General features: G+C 42.0%; 1 protein-coding gene across 1 annotated transcript; it reads left to right on the top strand.

The window, feature by feature from the left end:
* The first annotated feature begins 782 nt into the window (after positions 1-782).
* LOC115826524 (arf-GAP with dual PH domain-containing protein 1-like) lies at positions 783-20,481 on the top strand. Its single transcript, XM_030790394.1, has 11 exons — positions 783-873; positions 6,782-6,912; positions 9,613-9,704; positions 10,647-10,729; positions 16,121-16,233; positions 16,743-16,889; positions 17,331-17,414; positions 17,694-17,756; positions 18,114-18,185; positions 18,593-18,821; positions 20,453-20,481. The coding sequence occupies exons 1-11, from the start codon at positions 783-785 to the stop codon at positions 20,479-20,481; spliced, it is 1,134 nt and encodes a 377-aa protein (XP_030646254.1).
* Positions 20,482-21,241: the final 760 nt, after the last annotated feature.

The following is a 21,241-nucleotide window of genomic DNA, read 5'->3' as shown; positions in this document are numbered from 1 at the left end:
GTGAAACTTTTACATTCGTGTGCATTAGTAATGAAACAAAGGTTGAAGTGCCCAGCTAAAAACTAAGCAGGTTAGTGAACATTTCTTAACACTGTCATCTGAAGTGATGGCATAGCCTAATAAAGACACATCTTAAATACCTGAACGAGTTATGCGGTCAGTTTTTTTTTTTAAACAACCCGATTTGCTTTTGTTTGTAATACTTGTGCAAATAAACAATTTAAAAACCGTTTTGGATATATTTGTAATGCTTGCGTTTATCCAGTTATTTGGACTGAGGGTGCTAAGACATGGGATCATTATTGCAAGTCTGGTCGTTCTCGCTGCTTAGACCAGCGTAAATTCTTGATAATGGTTGCACTTCGGAAGCGTTTTGTAAACGAAAAGAATGACCGCTTGAGGTCTCCCTTCACGGGACGAAGGGAGGAGAGCAAAATTGCTTAGACGAGGAGGGAGAAACTGGCTGAGGGAGTAGAAATGCCATGCCTCAACGCCTATGCTACCGCAAATGCGCCAACTGCTGACAGTAGTCGTTTTCTTTCATTCTCTGTTGGCTCTTATTTTTCTTTTTCTCTCATCGAATAGGTGTTGTCAAGCTACCACTGCTTCGGAAATGTGCGATCGAACTATTTTTGACTGAATTGCGGGTGTTGATTGTTCGAACAAGCCATCGAATTCATTTGAGTACCACCCGAGTGTAATAAGTTACAGTGGCGACTTTAACAAGCGAGAACCACTGTTTATAGTATTTTATTTATTTAATATACATTTCAGCCCACATCATGACAACGGAACAAGAAAAGAACAAACGGCTCATGCGAGAGCTTCTAGAGAGACCTGGCAACGATATCTGCGTTGATTGCGGCGCTCCAGGTAAGGTCGCAAGAATTCATCAAGTAGGCTGATTTTATGCACTCCCCTCGCGTCATGTCACCGGACAATGTCAAAGGCACCGGTCTGAGCTGCACAAACTGATAATGATTACGAATTGATCTACGCTTTTAACATTCGGTCTGGAGGAGGCGTTTGGATTTGAACATGGCTTTGAATTGAGTTTAATTCGTTGAAGTGAGCGGACTGTTTTGGCTGCTAAATAAATGCGGGTTGGAGGTAGGCATGAGTGTCAGGTAAAGGATAAGATGTTTCAATCACCAAAATGAAGTTTAGGGTTTGGTCTTAATTTAAGCCATACTGAATGGGAAGTTGCAAAATATTAGCTTCAGTATCCAAAACGTTACATCACTTCTAGGAGCATGTGCGGTTTTAAGGAAGTCTGTCCTTCATGACCGAAATGCTACAGAAACTTGTATTTTGACACTTACATACTCTTTCCACACTATTTTAGTCTTCTCTTTAAGGGTCTAATGTTTTCTTTTTTTCTAGTTATCAGCCAGTAAGTTATCATTGTCAGTTTACAGTCAAATCCAGACAAACTGATATGATTACATTGGGAGATAAAAAACTAAGCAAATGCCATGCAGAGGCCTGAGGTCAAATGGGTGTGTTTGCGTGTGTAAGGTAGAGTGTTAATGTGTAACACCACTAATAGGTAAATGCAACAATGTCGACAGTCCAGTTACTGTGTCCTGGTTTTTATCCGAGTTCTCAGTTATAGAGAGTTATTTGGCCCTGGCACAGTTTCCAAAGAGATTATTGTCAGCATGCTTTGTCTTCCTTGTACAATAAGTTCAGATGTTATTATCCTATCATATATCTACTGATACAAAGGTCAAACTCTGAACAGGCAATACTTAGATGAATGTTAAGTATTTGGCATTTGCATAGTTGAATAGTTGTTGTCAATGCACTGGCTTCAGATGTTGATGAAGGACCTGAATTTGTTAGCTGCGGTAAATATTCAAATTATGTTATAAATCTTCATTAGGTAGACACTAAGGATACTTGCAATTTTCTTGTGAAAACGACGAATAGATAAATCATAAAAAAATGAGACACAAGTCTTAGAAACATAAAAATTTATGCTGTGGTATAATGACAAGGATGGATTTTGATGAGTTAAGCAGTTTTGCCGCTTGTGATTTACGCCACCACAGCAGGTGAATAACACCCCTCACACTGAACATCCCAGAAAGCAATAGTTTGACTTTCTCTCATTCTCTGAAGGTTTCTCTGTGTATTCCATACCTCTGACAAGTATGAAAGATAATCAGTGGTGGTTGTGAGATGAATGTTTGTTTGTTTTGCCAAACTCAGAAGTTCTCATCACAGATGACAGGATGATGACACATTTTGATTTTAACAGCTCCAGTCAGCTCCGCTATTAGATTATGTAATAAAGAGATGCTACTTTAATTGTGCTAGAAGAGGTGTAATTATCTCTGGCTGCCTCATTAGGCAGAGCCTTCAAAAATCAATAACAGTGTGGATGTGGAAAAGCCTGGACCCAATATACCAAAGGTAATGGTGAAATGTAGATTATAAATTGTTGTCGGTAATGATTGCCTGTCATTTTTGTAATTTCTAGGCCTTGAGTGCATAGCGAATAAAGGCAACACATAGCACTTGAACATGAAAGTACTGAAAATAACTCTAACATCCGAATTCAGCAGTGCCAGTCCAAAAAACGGTTCTTTACAGACACAAGTTTTTATACTGTTTCATGGCTTGTACATAAAAAAAATTGTCAGTTTCCTTAAACGTAGCCCAAACACATGAGGAGTTTTTTCTTCTCCTCTGAATAAATCTCTGTTACGTGTTCTAGTTTTGATACAGTTGTCAAATATACTGATGTCTAGGCATCTTTTGACATTTCTGAACAGCACTGTGGTTCTAACAAGATTAGCCAGGGATCCCATCTGTTGAGAGGGGAGGAGACAAGGTATGCATAGATGGTATTGAGATGTCAGTGCGATCACCATGGAGACATAGGCCTGTATCTTTCAGCAGCATGCTTTCTGGATTTTCTGTGGCACCTATTCTGCAATGACACTGAAAATACAATTTTCACTTGCACCAATATCAGTTTAAAGGGATTATTTAAAACAGAGTTTGAAAATGAAAGACTGTTTCCTTTTATTAGTTTAAAGAACAGCAAAAGAGTCTAGCAATCTATAGCTTATGTATTAACTGTAGCATTACCTTGACAATAAGAGGGAAAAGAGAATCATGGTGCATAAGTCGTTTGTCATGAAAGAGAGGTCCATAACTGCTAAATGAGATCTTTAAAATCTCTCAGTCTATGAGGTATTTGCACTGTTCTGTACCAGCGTTTTTATTAGCAGTCTGAGGGACAGTCGGTGGACGCTGCTTTTGCTCTAGCTCTGCACCGACATGCCTCGGTGAGCTAATCAAGCGCTTGATTAGAAGACAAGTTGAATCAGGTGCGATACTGCTGGATTCGAACAAGAATGTGCTGTTTAGTGAGTCTCGCGGACAGAGTGAGAAACATTCTATTGTACAGTTACGTTAATTATGCTATTTTAATCACTGTCATTTTGGTGAAATTCAGCAGTCATGCAGTGTCCCTGAAGCTGACACAATGGTATGACTGGAAACGTAGTGAACAAATTCAGAGTTTCTGTTTTAACTAAACCACACATGTTTAGTCGAGTTGAGTCAATGTCACGACAACTGTTAACATGTTCTCTCGGAGAAGTTGAGCGCGCGTTGAACATAAAAAGGGTGAGTCCGTAACCTGGAGCACAAAAATGGAAAGAGGATAGATCAGTCTACTTCAGCTACAAAGAGCTAAATTTTTTTTGCTTGATTCTGCGGAATTTAACAGTATAGTTTAATGCAAATGCAATATAGTCTTAAGTATGGTGATGGAGGGCATGGAAAGTCATCTCTTGGCTTTAGCGGCTCAAGGACCGTCCAAAAGGGAAGGTCGGGATGGGAATCTGTATGCTTGGTCCAAGACCAAGGACAAAGCAAATGGATCTTGGATACTTCTAAAACCCTTCTGGAACCCTCTCACACTTTACACGTAAAAAGATACATACATAATATTCAAGGCAAAAGGCAATGCACATCACTTGAGATACGAACAGTTAATGTAAAGTTTAAGAGACAGACTATGCCTCAGTTTGTTCAGTCATTTAGACGTACATGTACATTTTCTTTTTGCTTTACATCATTTATTGTCGTAGTAATTCTCTTTTTTGATCCTCTTCCAATCTTACCCCCTTTTAACGCAAATATTCCCGTGTTTAGTATGGCGCTATTTGTGTATTAAATGTAAACTCGCACATCTTCACAGTAAGATGGCTGTTAGTTAAGAGGAAACCTTGCACTATTGCTTCAGTTGCTGCAATTTCAAAATAGCAACAGCTGATGCCAACAACAAAACAAGGGTGACCTCTCAGAATGTAACGCTAACAGGTTATTCACCTAGAATACAAAATTCTTTGGAGTTTATGAGGCTTGCTATAATCTGTATTGCTTAGTCTATTACAATAATCAATGAAATTTCCACTAAAAGCCACCTGTATGCTGTAACCAACCGTTACTTTTCAAGTACTTCTAGGAACATATATGGTGGTGTTTGTTTTGAATTGTGAAATTTGAATGGTGTTGAAAATCCCTTGCACAGTGTTAATACATACTGGAAAGCAGATGTTATTGCAAGTTGTGTCCCAAGTTGCAGTAAGTTGCACAAACTCTTTCAGCTCTGTCCTGCATACCCTTGATATTCATATCCTCCACAGACCCCCCATCCTCTCCTTCTCACTGCTCAGGCGAGCTACCTCCACCTTCTTGTGCTCTTGGAAATGTAGAGAGAGCACTGATGATTGGCACCAACCCTACCCTCCCCTGTCTCAGATCCTGCTTCAAAGAGACTCTCTAATAATCTGAGCTTTCGATGAACTTCATGACCGAGAAACTCACTAACACGAACAATGAAAGAGAGTTTGTAGGTGCACTCCAGTTGCGCGTAAAGTTGCGTGAATTTGTTCATTACGTTATAGAAATTCTGGGAAATACATCAAAGTTATGTAACAGTAATATTGTCATTTTGTTTTAATGACCTGTAAAAAAAATTCTTTAATTCCCTGTAATGTGAAAGCGGCAATTAGACATGGCCACACTGTCTTTGGCTCTCGTTGGCTTTTTTGAAGTAAGAAAGAAAATTGAAGGGGGCCACAATGGTATGCTCATCTTTTTTTTTCTTTGGTTCTTTTGATTCTGCAGTCAATTGCTCAGTAATAACTGAAAGTGTTGCTTTGGCAATTTGTGGTCATTGATGTCAAATACATCCAAACAGTTGTCTTTCCTGCCTGCCTCTCCCCTGTATGTGTATCTTGACCTCATGGATAGCAACATTATCCTATATTTTGAGAAATTCATTGAAGGACTGGATTGAACAGCCGGGTGCTTAATGTCCAGAAGCTGGACTGCAGTAGGAGCTTGTCTGGTTAAGGTTAATTGGTGTCTTTAGCTTAATGAATACATCTGCCATAGAGTGTGTTTATCAGCCAGTCTCTTAGAGACAAGCTAAAGCTGTCAGTTAGTTTCTCTTAATTTCTATTAATATATGTATTTTTCATATGTTATAAATGTGAAAGACATGACTGGGCCACTCGGTCCCTGTGGGGTTAAGAGAACGCATAATCTGGTGTGAGGGGAAACTCAACTCTCCATTTTTACCCCCGTGCATGTCATTATACCTCTGAGTAACTATTCTGTTGGCGGAAAGACCGAAGACTCTCGAGAGGACTGTGTTATTTTCAGTGCTGCACTCACGCGTTAGTGTGTCATTCTTTTCCTTTGAATGACACACAGTAACAGGACGCCTTTAAGAAGTGGGAGGGTATTCGGTCACAGAGAGAATGTCAGGTCTGTTTGGCTATGGCTGTGCTGTCATTAATCTCAGCTCGAGGGAGTCCAAAGACTGGATCTAATAGACAACTGATTTTGTTTCTTTTGTGAATGTTCCTACAAATCCTGCTCTGGTTTCTCTCCCTCTCTGTTCACCTTTGTTTCTCTTTGTGTCTTACAGTCCTATTTCTGTGAGCTTCTCTATTGGGACACAACTGGAAGAGATGATACACATTTCTCCTCTCTGCCCCTTCTGTCCTCAGAAGGATTAAATTCCCCCCCCCCCAACAACTCTCTCTCCATCTCTCCTCACTCAGTGTCTTCAATATATGTTAAATACATAAATTTGTTTTATCATGTAACATCTGTGGAGACTATAGTATTATGGTGTGCACATATATTGTTGTGATAGTATACTGAGGTTACACTACAGGATACAGTGACTGAATGTAACAGGCCGTCATAATAGCTGTTTGTTCTGTCACACCATCTGAGTTAGACTTGTGGTTGCTGAGTCTATATATGTTAGTGGTTTTTGCGCTGCTGCTGAACTCTGAAAATGTTGTTTGAAGTGCTGCAGCTACAGTGTTCACATACATTTACATATTTATAGTGTAAATTTAAATAAATGAAGTATAGGAGCCACTTCTGTCTTGCAACAGAATGCTATGCAATATTTCAGGTGTAGCTTGCATTAGATGACTTAATTCTTTTGCACTATTAGAGCTGGATATTTATCCTTAAAATTTAAAAATCCCTTTACAGAATTGGAGAATGGTTATCTGAATTCTAAACTCAAGTTGGATGGGGTTTAAAGAAGTTAAATTTTATCTGGTGAAAAAAAAGCCTCTCTAAACATATTCATTCTCTCATAATTTCTGCTGCGTTGGGCTTTGTTACAGAGACCAGTCATTGTCAGAACAATGACAGCTGTGTTTTTTTTTTTTTTTTTTATTTTTTTTTTATTCCCCACTAACGGGGACTCTGCTCTCTGACCATACAGATCCAGAATGGGCTTCTTTCACCTTGGGCGTTTTCATGTGTCACAGCTGCTCAGGAATGCACCGTAACATCCCTCAGATCAGCCGTGTCAAGTCTGTGCTGCTGGATCCCTGGGAGACCACGGAGGTGGAGGTAAGCCTTCGAAGCAAGACGAGCGAAGGGCCTAGCGTAGGCAGGAAGTGACCTTATTTAAGAGTGGCCATAGAAAAGAGAGAAAGAAGAGTCAGATGTAGTGGGGTTTTCTGTTGTTGCTCCTGGTGATGGGAGGTCTTTTTTTTTTTTTTTTTTTGTATATTTGGCCCATCTATTGTTGCAGCACCTGCTGCTCCTACCTCGGCTCAGCCGTGCCAGGCTTGGCCCGGGTAGCCATCTCTGTTGGCCTGCCATTGGGAATTGAACAAGTCATCAGTCTAAATCCTGCCTGAGGAGAAACGGACGAGCCAGCGCCTGGCAGCCGCACAGGGCCACAATGGATAGTGTGTGTGTGTTAGTGTGTGTGTGAGAGGGAGACAGACAAGGGAGCACAGACAAGCAGAATATGAAGTCTCTTTTTGTAGTGTTAGAGAGTTGGCTGCTTTCTGATGCAGGCATGGGAGAGCTTTAGGAAGAGTGGAAAAGGACATTAAAGGCCGCGATGAGAGAGGGTTGTAAGAGACCAATGCTCTTAGACTTGCTATGGAAGGCCCACCAGCCTAGTGAGGACTCGGGGATTAGTGAGGAGATGAGGTCATACTCAGGGTGACTGAGGTGATGGCTTATGCAATGTAGTGAATGTATGCAGAGAGGACGGTGTTGTGCTGCAAGTTTTAGAACGAGGCGGTGAAATATGTTGACTGGAGGCCTTGTGTGTGTTAAATCTTCCAGTAGTAGCAATTACTGTGTAATGATGCTGCAGTAGTTACACCGATGTAATTGCGTGTGGGTGCAAAAGTACTTTCAGCCTTTAGGTGTATTAGGTGGAAAATAACAGGTTTGAAACTCTGAGCCTAAGGTGTGCATTTGTGTGGGTGGTTGCTGAGAGCTTAACTGAGAGAGAAAGAGATATTAAGTGTGTGAATTTAGAACACGATCTATAGACAACAGGACAAATTGAAATAACTGGTGTTTATTGTGTGTGTGTGTGTGTGTGTGTGTGTGAGAGAGAGAGAGAGAGAGAGAGAATGTTGGTGACATGGGATTAAAGTGTTGGTGAAATGGACAGGATGTTTAGGTGAACTGGGTATAAGATGTTGATGAGTTGGTTTAATTGTGTAGGTGAATATGGCTGAATGCAGGGCTGTGGAGTCGCTACACAAAACCTTTGACTCCGACCCCGACTCCTCAATTTATGGTACCTCCGACTCCACTAACCCAAATTTGCTCCCGACTCCAACTCCACAGCACTGCTTTATTCTAAAGCAGTGCTGTTGAGTTGGCTGTGGAGTCAGCACACAAAACCTGCGACTCAGACTCCGACTCCTCAATTTATGATACCACTGACTCCGACTCCAGTAACCCAATTTTGCTTCCAACTCCGACTCCACAACTCTGACCCCACAGCCCTGGCTGAAGTGAATGTGAGTTGGGCAGAATGTACTTAAATGGCACTGAATGTGCAGGTGAATGGGACAAAATGTATGAGTGGAAAAAGTGAAGGTTTTATTAGCATTTTAAATACGTTTTTATGACGGTTGTTCTAAAGTAGGGGTATTGAGTCATTTTATCAGGAGTTCATCTGTAAATGAGAAAGCCCATGTGGTGTATGTATAAGTATTTTGAAGCTGAATAATGATATTGTGGTGATTGTTTTTCAGCTGAACATAAACACAGACACTGAGTTACTGATTCTCGTTTGGTTCTGTTGATTGTGTGTGAAGGTAGTTGTTGTGTGAGCCCTAAAATGAAGGGATTAAGTTAACCAGTGGCTATCTAAAGTGTGGTTGTCTGGTGAGTCTTTAGCTGTCTTAAGTGGCAACATTTGATTAAATGTGGTGATGGTGGGTAAGGGAGGGTGTTTGCGTGTGCTCAGAGTTGTGAGGGCCCTGGAAGTGGTCCTGAGTCAGTGATTTTAAGGTTGCATGTGTAGAAGAGAAGGTGGGTGTTGGGGTGAGTTCTGAGGTGAGATGAGTATTGACTTGGTCTTGCTGTGCAGTCAGGGTGGTTTTTTTCTGACTGCTGCACTTTGATAATGAGAGAGTGCGGAGGAGGAAAAGAGCAGTGGCAGCAGGGCGCTCCCCGTGGGCTTTAGATTCCACACATGGACACACATACACACACACGCACACACACACACGCACGCACGCACACACATACATACACACACACACAGACACACACAGACACACAGCACACACACAAACACGTATGCACACGCACGCACACACATACATACACACACACGCACACAGCACACACACAAACACGTACGCACACGCACGCACACACATACATACACACACACACACACACACACAGACACACACACAAAAACAGGCATGCACACACACACACACACACACACACACACACATACTTGTCTGTCCAGTCTCACTGGTTCTCCACATAACTGAAACTCAAGCACCAAAAATACACAATCTCTGACTTTCACAAACATTTGCAGTTTTGTGTGATTTAATTGTTCAGTATGTCATGGTACTCTTTCACCCAGAATGACACATGTATTCACATTCTAAACTGCTTTACTCCTAGATGACTAGACTCCCCTCTATGACTGCTGTGTCAGCATTGCTGAGCTATAATATGGACCTCATTAAACTACTCCTCTCTACCTTTTTCCCTTTCTCTCTCTCTCTCTCTCTTGCTCTCGCCCTCGCTTTCTCTCTCTCTCTGCAGTTAATAGCGTCTACCGGCAACAATGCCGCGAAAGCCAAGTATGAGCAGAAGGTGCCAGCATTCTATTACCGACCCACACAGACGGACTGTCGGTAAGTGAAGACACTGTGACCTCCGTTTGACTGCATGTCTGGCACTCATGACCGTGGCTCTGACCTCTGAGAGCTGCTAAACGTGCACAGATCTGCACGGCCGCACAGCTGACACACACCACTGCTGCTGAATAGGGCGGGACTCTGTTTTCTGAGAGGCTTCCTCTTTACCAGCACCAGATAAAAATAATGGCATGAAAGTCATTAGTTTTCTATGTTTGTTTGTTTGTGTTGGTTCCAGTTGGATGCAATGGCTCTTCTGGGAGGTTATTTTTGAAAAAAACAACAAACAAACAAACAAAAAAAAAACATGATACACGAGCACAGATGTTACAGACAAGGATGTAAAGTTTATGAAGCATAAAATCCACCAGACAGCACAAAGAAGGGAGAATTGAAGGAGAATGACGGAGGGAGGAGTAGGGAGAGTGGGGGGGGGGGGGGGTAGAGATGCCTTGAGATTGGAAAAAAAAGAAAGATAGAAAGGACGGAACTGATGCAGTTATTAGATTCCACTTGCATAACTGATCACCCGAGCATTGTGATAGTGAACTGCTTATCTTTCCTCAACACACACACACACACACACACACACGCCAGTAAAGTAGAGCACTGATTTTGGCTTCCTTTGTTGACATGACAGTGTGTGTAGAAAGCTTACGGAGAACAAAAGCGTTGATGAGAGAGATGAACTGAGGCACATGAAAGACAGGAATGAGAAGAGGGAGAGAGCAGGGGGGCTCTGATTCAGAAGAGAGGATAAAGGATAGACATCAGGGAACAGTGTTGGGTGTCATCCCTAAAATTCATTCTCAACATTTATTGCTCTATTGGTTAAACATTATTGCGGTAAGCAGTGACTCCTTTGCAGGGCACTAAAGTGTTTAGTATGTTATTTCCCATAGCCACATCCATAAAATAGCTACATACATTAACTTACAGGCTGCTCCGCGAACAATGGATTCGGGCCAGATACGAGAGAAATGAGTTTATTTACGAGGAAAGACAGGAGCCATATTCTGCAGGTAAGATAGCTCGCTTTCTCTCTCTCTCTCTGTCTCTCCCTCCCTCCCTCCCTCTCTCCCTTTCTCTCCACACTCTACCTATCTCCCTCTCTCTCCTCTCTCTACTCCATTCTATTGTTCAGCATGCCAGCTCAGCAGTGTGTAATATATGGCCCAAGAGATCACACACTCAAATACACCATTCACTCGAACCCACTGTTTTCCTTACTGTGTCTCACAATATTTCCGAGAAGTCTGCCTGCCTTAATTTTATCAGACTCAGAGAAGGGGAGATGTGTTCTGTGGGAATAGCAGATAGGACCACCCAGAGTTCTCATAGCTTTAAAGTAAACTGAACTGAGCTGCAATGAGAGAGAGATGGAGAGAGATGGAGAGAGAGGAAGACAGAGAGGGAGTGGGGGGGGGGGGAGTGGAGAGCAAGAATGAAAGAGAGAGAGGAGATTGTGTCAGAGGAAACATATTCAGCTCTGTGGTCAGTGTTTCTGGCCCCTGCCAGGAAATCTTTGTCACTGCGGATCAATGGGCGTGGCAACCACAGGTGGATTAGCATGCTCTAGCCCTGGTGTGAAACCACAGTGGGTCAGTAAGAGGATGTAAGTTCAGGAGCAGATGCAAGTCATTAGGTTCTTGCTCTGTTTGTCTCAGAGAGACGGCCTCACTTGTCTAGGTTCCTCTCTGCTCTGTGACAGAATGGAGGAGATGGTGGTGCACGCGTGTGTTTATGGCGATTATGTGCCTCCTCTCTTTTGCTTCATCCTCTACTTCCCTCTCTCACACTCTCTCTCTTCCATGTCTCACTCTTTCCTTACCTGTTTATCCATCCATCTGTTTGCCTCTCTTTCTCTCACACTTGCTCTCTTTCTTTCTCTGTCACTTTGGTTAAAAAAAAAGGACAGGATTAGGCAGATGACTGGGCCTGGTATGTGTGTTTGTGTATGTATGTGTGTGTATGTATGTTTGTGTGTGCTCTCTTGTTTTTTGCTAACTTAGGAGGATGCTATTCTACAGGATAGACCTTGTCAAACCGGTGCCAAAATCATTGTCCCCACTAGTAAAAGAAAATGTTAGGTGTTTTATATATATAACAGAGATTGTGGTTATTGGTAAAACTAAAAGTTTTTTGGTTACAATTAGTTACTTTATCTAGAGTTACTTTTGTTAACATGGAAGTCAATGGAGGGTCCCCATACAGGTGTGTGTTTGTGTCTTTATATGTATATGTGAGTATGAGTGTGTCTGTGTGTGTGTGTTTCTGTGTGCGTGTGTGTTTAGTTAGGGGATAGGAAGCATTGAGTCGTAATAAGTGCTTCATAGCTCAGAAGACAGAGTGGGGTGACTCTCTTTTCCATTGCCCAGGCCAATTAACCTGTCAGTCAGTCAGTGGAACTCCTCCTCTCGTCAGGGGAACAGCCGTGCCCTTCTCTGTCCTCTGGTCCTCTCCCGTCTCTCTCTTTCTGCCCTCATCCTTCTCTCGTTTAATGCTGCCACTCTGTCATTCCTTCCATCCAGTTCTTTCCTTCCTCTGCTGTTAAATTTCTTTTCTCGTGTGGAGTTCCCTTCAAAATCTTTCATTTTCTGTGATTTTAGACAATAGTTATGCTTGTTATTTTTCCGGTGTCAATAGGCCTAATTTTCTTCTATTATAAACTGCTTTGCCGATTTTGATGTGTCTACGAGTGCACTCGTGCTGCTCACACACATACACACACACACACACACACACACACACGGTTGAAGCCAGGAAAAGGAGTGTGTGTCCGTGACATATGTCCTCGTTAATTATCTTGTGAAGTCTCATTAGGGCTCGTCAGAGTGGAGAGCCAATGATAGCATCCTGTGAGCTAATGGCTGATCAATAATGAAAGAGCTGAGATCTGAGCCCTGGTCATAAACTGACACAGTCACAGACTTATACCATAATTGACAATTTATAACCCACTATATCACCAACCCGATCCATCAATACAACATATTCAGCCCAGGCAAAGACCTGTTGGACTTACTGTATATTAACCTCAGTGTTGCAGTGTAAAGACATTACAAGAAATTATGAGGTAGACTTGGAAAAAAATAGGTTTTACTGCACTTTTTCTTTCATCCACCTTTCAGTTTTTCCCCATCTCTGTGACAGAGAGCCAGGTATTTGTTACAGCTCAGTGGTTCAGTACTGTTGTGAGGCTATTGTTGTGGAATATCCACAGCTGCTACATGAAAGAGCAGAACACAGTGATCTGAGAGAACCTTTATTCTGTTATCTGGGAAATCCTCATCCTCATTGCAGCAGTGTGAATTAAGGGTGTGATGTGTGGTTGTGAGGCCAGCGTGAATGCACACATGTGTGCGTGTGCGTGTGTGTGTGTGTGTGTGTGTGTGTGTGTGAGAGTGCACGTATGTCTGTATTGTGTGTGCGTGCGTGAGCATGTTTGTGTTGTGACTACCCAGTATATGTCTGTGTGTGCTGAGTGTGATCTTCATTTGCGTTACTGTATTTGTGTGTGTGTGTGTGTGTTGTGGCTATGTGCTGGCCAGAGGGCAGGAGGTGTGTTGTCTGTGCATGGCTCAGGTCCCCGTGACTGTCAGCGCCTCTCTCTCCTTTCAATACTGCCTTCTGTTACTGAACACAAGACAAATAGTACAGAGCACTCAACCCTCAGACCGGCTGGAGAAAAGTGTGTGTGTCAATGCTGCCTTTTGTCCAACCGTTCAGTCAGCCACCAGACTGCTACAGCGCTGCTTGTCCTCCTGGACTGCGAAGCCTATTCACTGTTTAAAATGAGAAGTGACATTTTAATAGCGTACAAATGGATTATAATATGAAATTATTGGAGTGTTATTGGGATGTTAAATATATGGTCCAGTCATTTCACGCTGTTCTTCAGCATATATCTCATTCGTAGATTTGTTTACAGTGAAAATCGATTTGTATGTTTTCATAGCCGTTTGACTTTTCCCAAAATATCCTCTTCCTGGCTTCCCTCAGACCTTTGCAGTGATAGTATCAGCTTGAATCTGTGTGAAATTGTATCTGGATAACGAAGCAAATGAGACCGTGACTGCTGCCGCACAGAAGCTGGTTTTGTGTCGTTATCAGTGGTACTGGTAGAATGATTGATTTGACCCAGCTATGGGGTGGCCATGACCGCAGAGACGGAAAAGTGATACATGCAGGTTACTCTGGAGTGGTTTTTAGAGGTGTTTCAAACTTTACTGGTTTATCTGAATGTGGTTCAGACCCAGCCCCCAGGTTTTAAGGGAAATCAGATGGCTTTGTTGCTTTGTTGAGTCAGCCAGGTTCTCTCCGCCTCTTTTTTTCCCCCCCAGATGTGTGTGTGTGTGTGTGTGTGTGTGTGTATGTGTGTGTGTTTGTATATATGTATATCACCTGAGAGAAATTTCAGATAAGTTTTGATAGGTTCAACAACTTTTATGTCACCCTTGGATCAACTTTTTGCAGCACAAATATGATTGATCTTCCCGTGTAGCTGATGTAGTAGATGCAGACAAGTTGGTGATGGGTCACCGAGACAAACAGTTCGGTAACGTGGGCTGGCTATTGGACGCAGACGGTTAGGCCCCGGCGGACAGGTTGTCTCGGCTGCTTAATTTGCAGGAATCTCTGACGGCTCGCTCAGCCCTGTGATGGAGACCTTGACTTGAGCGATGGCGGACGAGTCTCTGCGGACGTGCAGGAGAGATCAGAGCACTTATTGAATCTCTCTCCCTGCCGTCTCACTGAGTGCGCCGCTTCCTGTCTGATCCCACTGCTGCAATATGGATGAGAGTGGTAAGGGCATTCTTCAGCAGAGTGGCTCTGTTCTCGCCAGCACCGCCCATGATGACTTCATCACTGTGTGTGTGTGTGTGTGTGTGTGCGTTAGGGGAGAGGGGGTCTAACTACAGGGTCTCTTTCTCCCTCCCTCCCTCCCTCTCTCTCTCTCTCTTTCTCTCGCTCACCCTTTTTTTTTTCTTTTTTCAACTCCTATCAAGCGGTCCCTAAGGGAGAATGGAGCTCTTCCATGGAAATATTAGCCACTATTAATTCTGCCTCTGAAAAGGAGTCATCACTCATTTGTGTTCTCTTGCTTCTTTTTTCCTCAGCGTTTTTATACTCTCGCTGTTTTATTACTGTCTGTAAATCGTTTGGATATGACTTGGACAGCGATGGTAGTCATTGTTTTTAATGTCCTGTCTCAGCTTAGTCCTGGCTACGCAACAGGCTCAGTAAATGACATTTTAATTGTTTTAGTTTTGGAGTCAACTCCATTGCCATGGAAACAGCCAAGGGAGATTTGTTTGTTTCTGGTGATGCTGAGGACAGCCGATTTCATCAGTTAGGGAAAACAGGTTGTAAAAAGAGCTATCCTGAAAAGAGTCCCATGGCAACAGTAGATCAGGGCTGGTGCATTGCTGGCGTATAGCTGGTTTATGATGCCGCCCTTAAGCAAACCATTTCTATGGCATCCTCATTTTCATTGGCCTCAACAATGCTGCTCTTATTAGAGAAGAGAAAGCAGTTGTTGTCCCTCTCTCCCTGTCTCTGTCTGTGTGTGTGTGTGTGTGTTTGTATTAGTAGGCATTGCAGTGTTTACAGGGTCAGACAGTGACTGTGCACTCTTGCTATGTGCTTAGTGCAGATGGATTGGTTTGGAGACGTGAGGCTTGTGACAGAAGCAGGGGAGGATGCATCTCTCACTGGAGATGTGCGTGTGTGTGTGTGTGCGCGTGCGTGCGTGGATGTTTATTTTTGTTCAAAACAAAAACAAACAAACAAACCAGAAACAGTCAACAAGTGAGCATGAAACAACTCAGAACAGAAATAGTGAGGGAAAAATGAAAAGATCTTTCTTCTGACCATCTGAGAAAAGATCCATTACGCTTCATAGTTTGAACTTTGGTCATATTTTGTTCTGATGAAGAATTGAGTGTGGTTACTGCTTGTTCTTTTAGCTCTGTTTATATCAGTTTAGCTCTGGCAGTAGACCTGAACTGCAGACTGAGACAGAGAGAGAGAGAGAGAGAGGCTGGTCAGTGGCCTTTGGGTGGGGGATTGAATTCAAACATTGATCGGCCCGCTGGAGGAAAGCATCGATCGCTGAAGCAATCCAAAGTGAATAATTCATGTGCGTCTGAGGTAGACTGGCCACGCTGAACTGTTTTGAGAGGGGGGGGGGTCGTTTGATTTGAGACATGCCACGATTAATTGTTCTTTTTTTTTTTACTGATCTTCTTTAACAGAACTGTAACCTCTCTCTCTCCCTGTGCATACAATCACTCTGAGCCACTCGTAATCTGGTTACGGCTCACTTTCGTCTCTGCCGGTTCCTGTTTCTGGTTTGAAGAGTTCGTCCTCGTGTCTTTTGAATTCGACCCCTGTGGTTTCTCTCTGTGCAGGATACAGAGAGGGGTTTCTATGGAAACGTGGACGAGACAACGGACAGTTCCTCAGTCGAAAATTTATTCTGTCTGAAAGGGAGGGAGCTCTGAAATATTTCAACAAGCATGACGTAAGTTTTCCCACTAACAATACCTTTACCTCTGTGTGTCCAACCTATTCACCCCCCACCCCTCTCTCTTTCTGTGTGTGTGTCTCCCTCTCTCTTTCTGTGTGTGTGTCTCCCTCTCTCTTTCTCTGTGAGTCTCTCTTTCTCTTTCTGTCTCTGCACTGAGGCTTTTGCCTCTTCTCCTTAGAGTCCTTGTGTTCCCTCCCCTGCTCAAAATAGCACAGGAAATGTCAGAAATTAAACCTGGCATCATTATGAATCATACTGTACTGTTTCTCTTTCTCTCTCTGTCTGAGCAAGTTTTCTTCCACTGGGCCCAACAGCTGTTAAAATTGTCACACTGTGTTCTTTTTGCCTTTCTGGTTTACGCATTGAGCCCAGTGCAATAATTTAACTCCCCAGTGTATCACGTTGTGTTCCTTTGCAGCATGCGTCATTAAACCTTTAATCATTTCAGTTTTAAATACCCAAGTGTAGCTGCTGAAGCTAAATCCACTCATTTCCGACCCCAGGCAAGAGAACCCAAGGCCATAATGAAGATACAGACCATCAATGCAACCTTCCAGCCGGATAAAATCGGAAATCCGCACGGACTACAGATAACTTATCTGAAAGACAACAGCACTAGAAACATTTTTGTTTACCATGAGGATGGCAAGGTGAGATTAGGAATGAGTCAGCATGCTTAAAGCCTTTTTTTTGTGTCGCAGTTCTACACTCTGAAAGAGAGGTATATACGTCTGTCAAGGCATTGTCATTTGACTTTCAAAACTTCCCTGATCATCAGAGAGATTTGCAAACTGTTGTCAGACTGAACTGTTAACTGAGGCATGACAAAGAGGGTGTAAAAAGAGTGCCACTGTGTTTGTTTAACACAAACATTTGTGTCTTTAGAGCGGTAAAGTATTTGCTTTACAAATCAAACTGAGGCAAATCCAGGAAGATGGCTGTAGAGATGGAATCCCTCTACAGGAAGTATGGGAAAGCATCAACTGTCAAATGTACTGCTGGACATCAAGTATCTTTTAGTTCAGCCACTGATAGCCTTTGATAGCTAATGAGAATGTGAACCTGTTTAATGGAATTTGTCTGTCACGCAGGAAATGGTGGACTGGTTCAACGCCATACGTGCTGCCCGTTTTCATTACTTACAGGTGGCTTTCCCAGGCGCACATGACGCGGATGTGAGTCTAAACACACACACACACACGCACACACACGCCAAACTCGCACAGAGAAAGTCACGCAGTCTCACAGACTTTTTTTTTTTTTTTTTTTTTTTTTTTAAAATGTGTCATTAGGTGATGTGAGATCACTAGCAGATACTGAGGTTTTTGTGGTTTACATGTTGAGTTCATGCACATTGCCTAACACTAGAATCAGTGAGTCTTTTTTTTTGTTCTGGCATTGAAATGCTGCCTTCAGTCTACATGCATTTCCTCTGTTCTTACATGTTTGTCCAGTTGGTGCCAAAACTGACCAGAAGCTACATTAAGGAAGGCTACATGGAGAAGACAGGACCAAAGGTTGGGCTAACTGCAAAGCAGTCCCCGCTCAGATTTCTTTGAGGAACTTGACAAACTTGTGTGCTGTGGTTTAGCTGCTGAACTAGTGTCCTGAGCTTCACTGACACAATACCATTTAAGGCTATGTGAACAAACACATCTGTGAACTGTTGTATTGCTGTTTATGTATGTGTGTGTGTATGTATGTGTGTATGTAGTATTTTAAATTTAGCACAACCATTTCGTAACTTAAGCGTAGCAGCAACTTTCTTTTTTCTTTTATTGCATCATCCTTTGTTTGTAAAAGAGAAATGAAAACTTTTACTGTCATGAACCTGTTGAACTCTAAATACTGTTTATGATGCGTTCTCCCTCCAGCACACAGAGGGCTTTAAGAAACGCTGGTTCACTATGGATGACAGGAGACTCATGTACTTTAAAGACCCCTTGGTGAGCAAATGTGTGTTTTTTTTTTTTTGTTTTTTTTGTTTTTTAAACCTCAGAGAGGTCTAGAAATAAGGTTGAGCTTTGAAGTGATGCTGTTCCCTCTCTACAGCTAAACAGGGGATTCATGACACATTGTCCAATAGATGGCGCTGCTTTGTCAGTTTAGGAGATGAATCTAGGGTCTGATGCATAAATATGGATAGAACAAGGCTCTGAATCAGACGTTACAGCGTGTATACAAAATGCCAACTCGTATTGTTAGAGCCCAAGCACCGACTAGCATAGACTAGCTTATGTTTATTAGAGCTATATAAAAGAGAGAAATTCATTCTTTCTCTCGTCTTCTCTCCCTCTTGCTTTCTGCCTCCTCTTCTCCTTCCCTCTGTTTTTCTCTTTCTCTGACCTGCAAGGATGCCTATGCTCGAGGGGAGGTGTTCATTGGGAGTAAGGATAACAGCTACACTGTTTTGTCAGGCCTCCCACCCTCTACTCAGGGCTACCACTGGCAGTTTGGCATCACCATAGTTACACCAGACAGAAAGTTCCTGTTTGCCTGTGAGACGGAGGAGGATCAGAAAGACTGGATAGCTGCATTTCAGAGCGTCATAAACCGACCGATGTTGCCTCAGGAATATGCAGGTAAACTGCCAAACTCTTGACTCAGTATGACTCCTCAACTGTCATTTTACAGGGATGTCTTTTTAATGCAGACTGTTCACTGGGTAAAAAAATGTTCTCTTTGAAAAACACAAGCGAACAGAAAGGAACTCAACTATTAACTAAGACAAATTTTCATTAGAAAAGTTTGAAATTGTCTTGTAAGACACTAATTTTCAGCACCTTTTGTAAATGATCTTTTATTATGTGAATCAAGCGGTGACCAGGGTCATCCAGTGGTTTCACATTTCAGGCAACGCAATGTAGTAGAGTTGTTTAACTCAGAGCAAGTAGTAAACCTCATAATAGAAGAGCCCTATGGCTCCATTCTCCTAGGAAAACAAAGCCACAGGACTCTTGTATTAGGAGGTTTACTACTTTCTCTGAGTTAACTAACACTAAACCCGCTTTCTGGAGTACCCCCCAAGCCTGCAACATTATGACGTGTTTATCCTTTTAAGGCCAATCTGAATTACCCTAGGGCGTATTTAACTGAAGCTATACACTGTCTCGTATAGAGAAAGCATTTGATTCAACTGTGTTTCTATAGGCTTTGTAGCATAGTCCACAAGCTTTTTATTCTACAGGCTCTACAAGCATGTCAGTGCATTCAGTAGGTTGTTTCAGAGTCATTAGGCTCTGTAAATGCATTGTGGCAACAATACAAGAATGTGTTGAGATTAAAAAGAAAATGTACTTTTGAATACTTAAGTATTTTTAAAAGCGAGTACTCCATTACTTTCACTCAAGTAAAAATTTAACTGAACAACTTTTACTTGTATTGGAGTAATATTTGACCAGGAGTATCTATACTTTGACACAAGTAATGGGGTTGTGTACTTTGTCCACCTCTGACCACTATATATGTCTGGATATACTATATTTCCAGAACTATTAGAACAAAAAAGTCAGAATGTATGATTGTGAAAGCTAATTTATTGCAAGAAACTATTCGTGATTACGTGCATGATATGCAAGCCCACAATAACCTTTAAATAGGCTTATTTTGGTCATGTCGACTTGGAAGAAAATAGTAAGGATAATTTAGACATTGCTTATTTCTTACATACCTGCTGCATTTGTTTCTGCAGTGATATTTGAGGTGGCGGTTACGTTTTGCTATATGTTTAGTCGCGGCACAGCATTCACTGTTGTAACGACAGGTTAGCACAAGTTCATTTTTGTTAACGAAAGTGGAAAATAATACGCGGATCCGCGCGGAAATTTAACAGGTTCTTCCTTTGCTCATGCTACTATCCTTCCACCAAGTTTCATGAAAACTGGCCCGGTAGTTTTTCTGTAATCCCGCTGACAAACAGGCGTACAAACTAACCAACAAACCGCCTAGAAAACACAACCTCCTTGGCAGAGGTAACCTACAAGAAATCGTTTTTTTTTAATCATCAGTAAATATGAAAAAAGTGCATTAAGTCATGCATTAACTACGCCTTATATGAATATTTTTAATATTTGTGATGAACTAATAGTCTGTGTGTTACTGCTACCAGTTAGTTAATGGCTGTTTATGGCTTATGAATGAATATAGTTTAAGTCTTTCTCTTTTTAAAATCTTTGAGATGTGACAGGCCTTTTGTAAATCTTCTGTTTTGCAGTGGAGGCACACTTCAAGCACAAGCCCTGAGGGAAGTTCCAACTGATGAGAACAGCAAGCGTATGATTGTATGGGCCCCTGAGGGACATGCGGCACCAGTGTCCACCAGAGGGCGAGAGAGAGCGAGATAGAGAGAGAGAAAATAGACTGAACCCGGAAAGCAGGCCCAGAACTTGAGAGGACAATGACACTACCCTCTTTTCTCCACTCTAAGCCTGACAGAAAAAAAAAAACGACTGTGCCAATTCTGTGCTTTGAAGTACTCTGAAAACACTCCATGCCTCAGTGTCATTGAAATATAATTATTTTAACTCAGTTGTATTATATTTTCATAGAAAAGGGACATTAAGTAAAAGAGAGAGGCCAGACATAGCCATTGTATTGAACAGGCTGTTTGAATGTATTTCTGCTGCTTGCATTTGCTCTGCGAATATGTGACATGCCAATCAAAACAACTCATCATACTTACCATGTGGATGTGTCAAAGACAATGTACTTAATTTATTTATTCATCTGTTTTACTGGGTTGGGTTTTCTTGGAATGTTGTATGTATATTCAAATGGATTTTGGACAAGCCAAAAACAGGAGTGTTTGTTGTGACTGTAACCATATGATTATATCTACAGTTTATGTAAATGTATCTGACATGAAGCATATGGTAATAAGAACTGTGAACAAACAACCCCATGTTTGATTACGTCACTGATATTTACATCCTCTAATCCGGAGAAGTCAAATGACATGAAATTTCACTTCATGTCCACAAGAGGGCGAAATATCCTTAGACTT

This window comes from Chanos chanos, chromosome 13 (assembly GCF_902362185.1).
Source record: "Chanos chanos chromosome 13, fChaCha1.1, whole genome shotgun sequence".
NCBI lineage: Eukaryota > Metazoa > Chordata > Actinopteri > Gonorynchiformes > Chanidae > Chanos > Chanos chanos.
This window is presented reverse-complemented; position numbering and strand designations above follow the sequence as displayed.

Coding starts and splice junctions, on each gene's coding strand:
- LOC115826524 (XM_030790394.1), top strand. CDS start 783: ATGACAACGGAACAAGAAAAGAACAAACGGCTCATGCGAGAGCTTCTA. Junction 874..6,781: donor CGTTGATTGCGGCGCTCCAG/GTAAGGTCGCAA, acceptor CTGACCATACAG/ATCCAGAATGGGCTTCTTTC. Junction 6,913..9,612: donor GGGAGACCACGGAGGTGGAG/GTAAGCCTTCGA, acceptor CTCTCTCTGCAG/TTAATAGCGTCTACCGGCAA.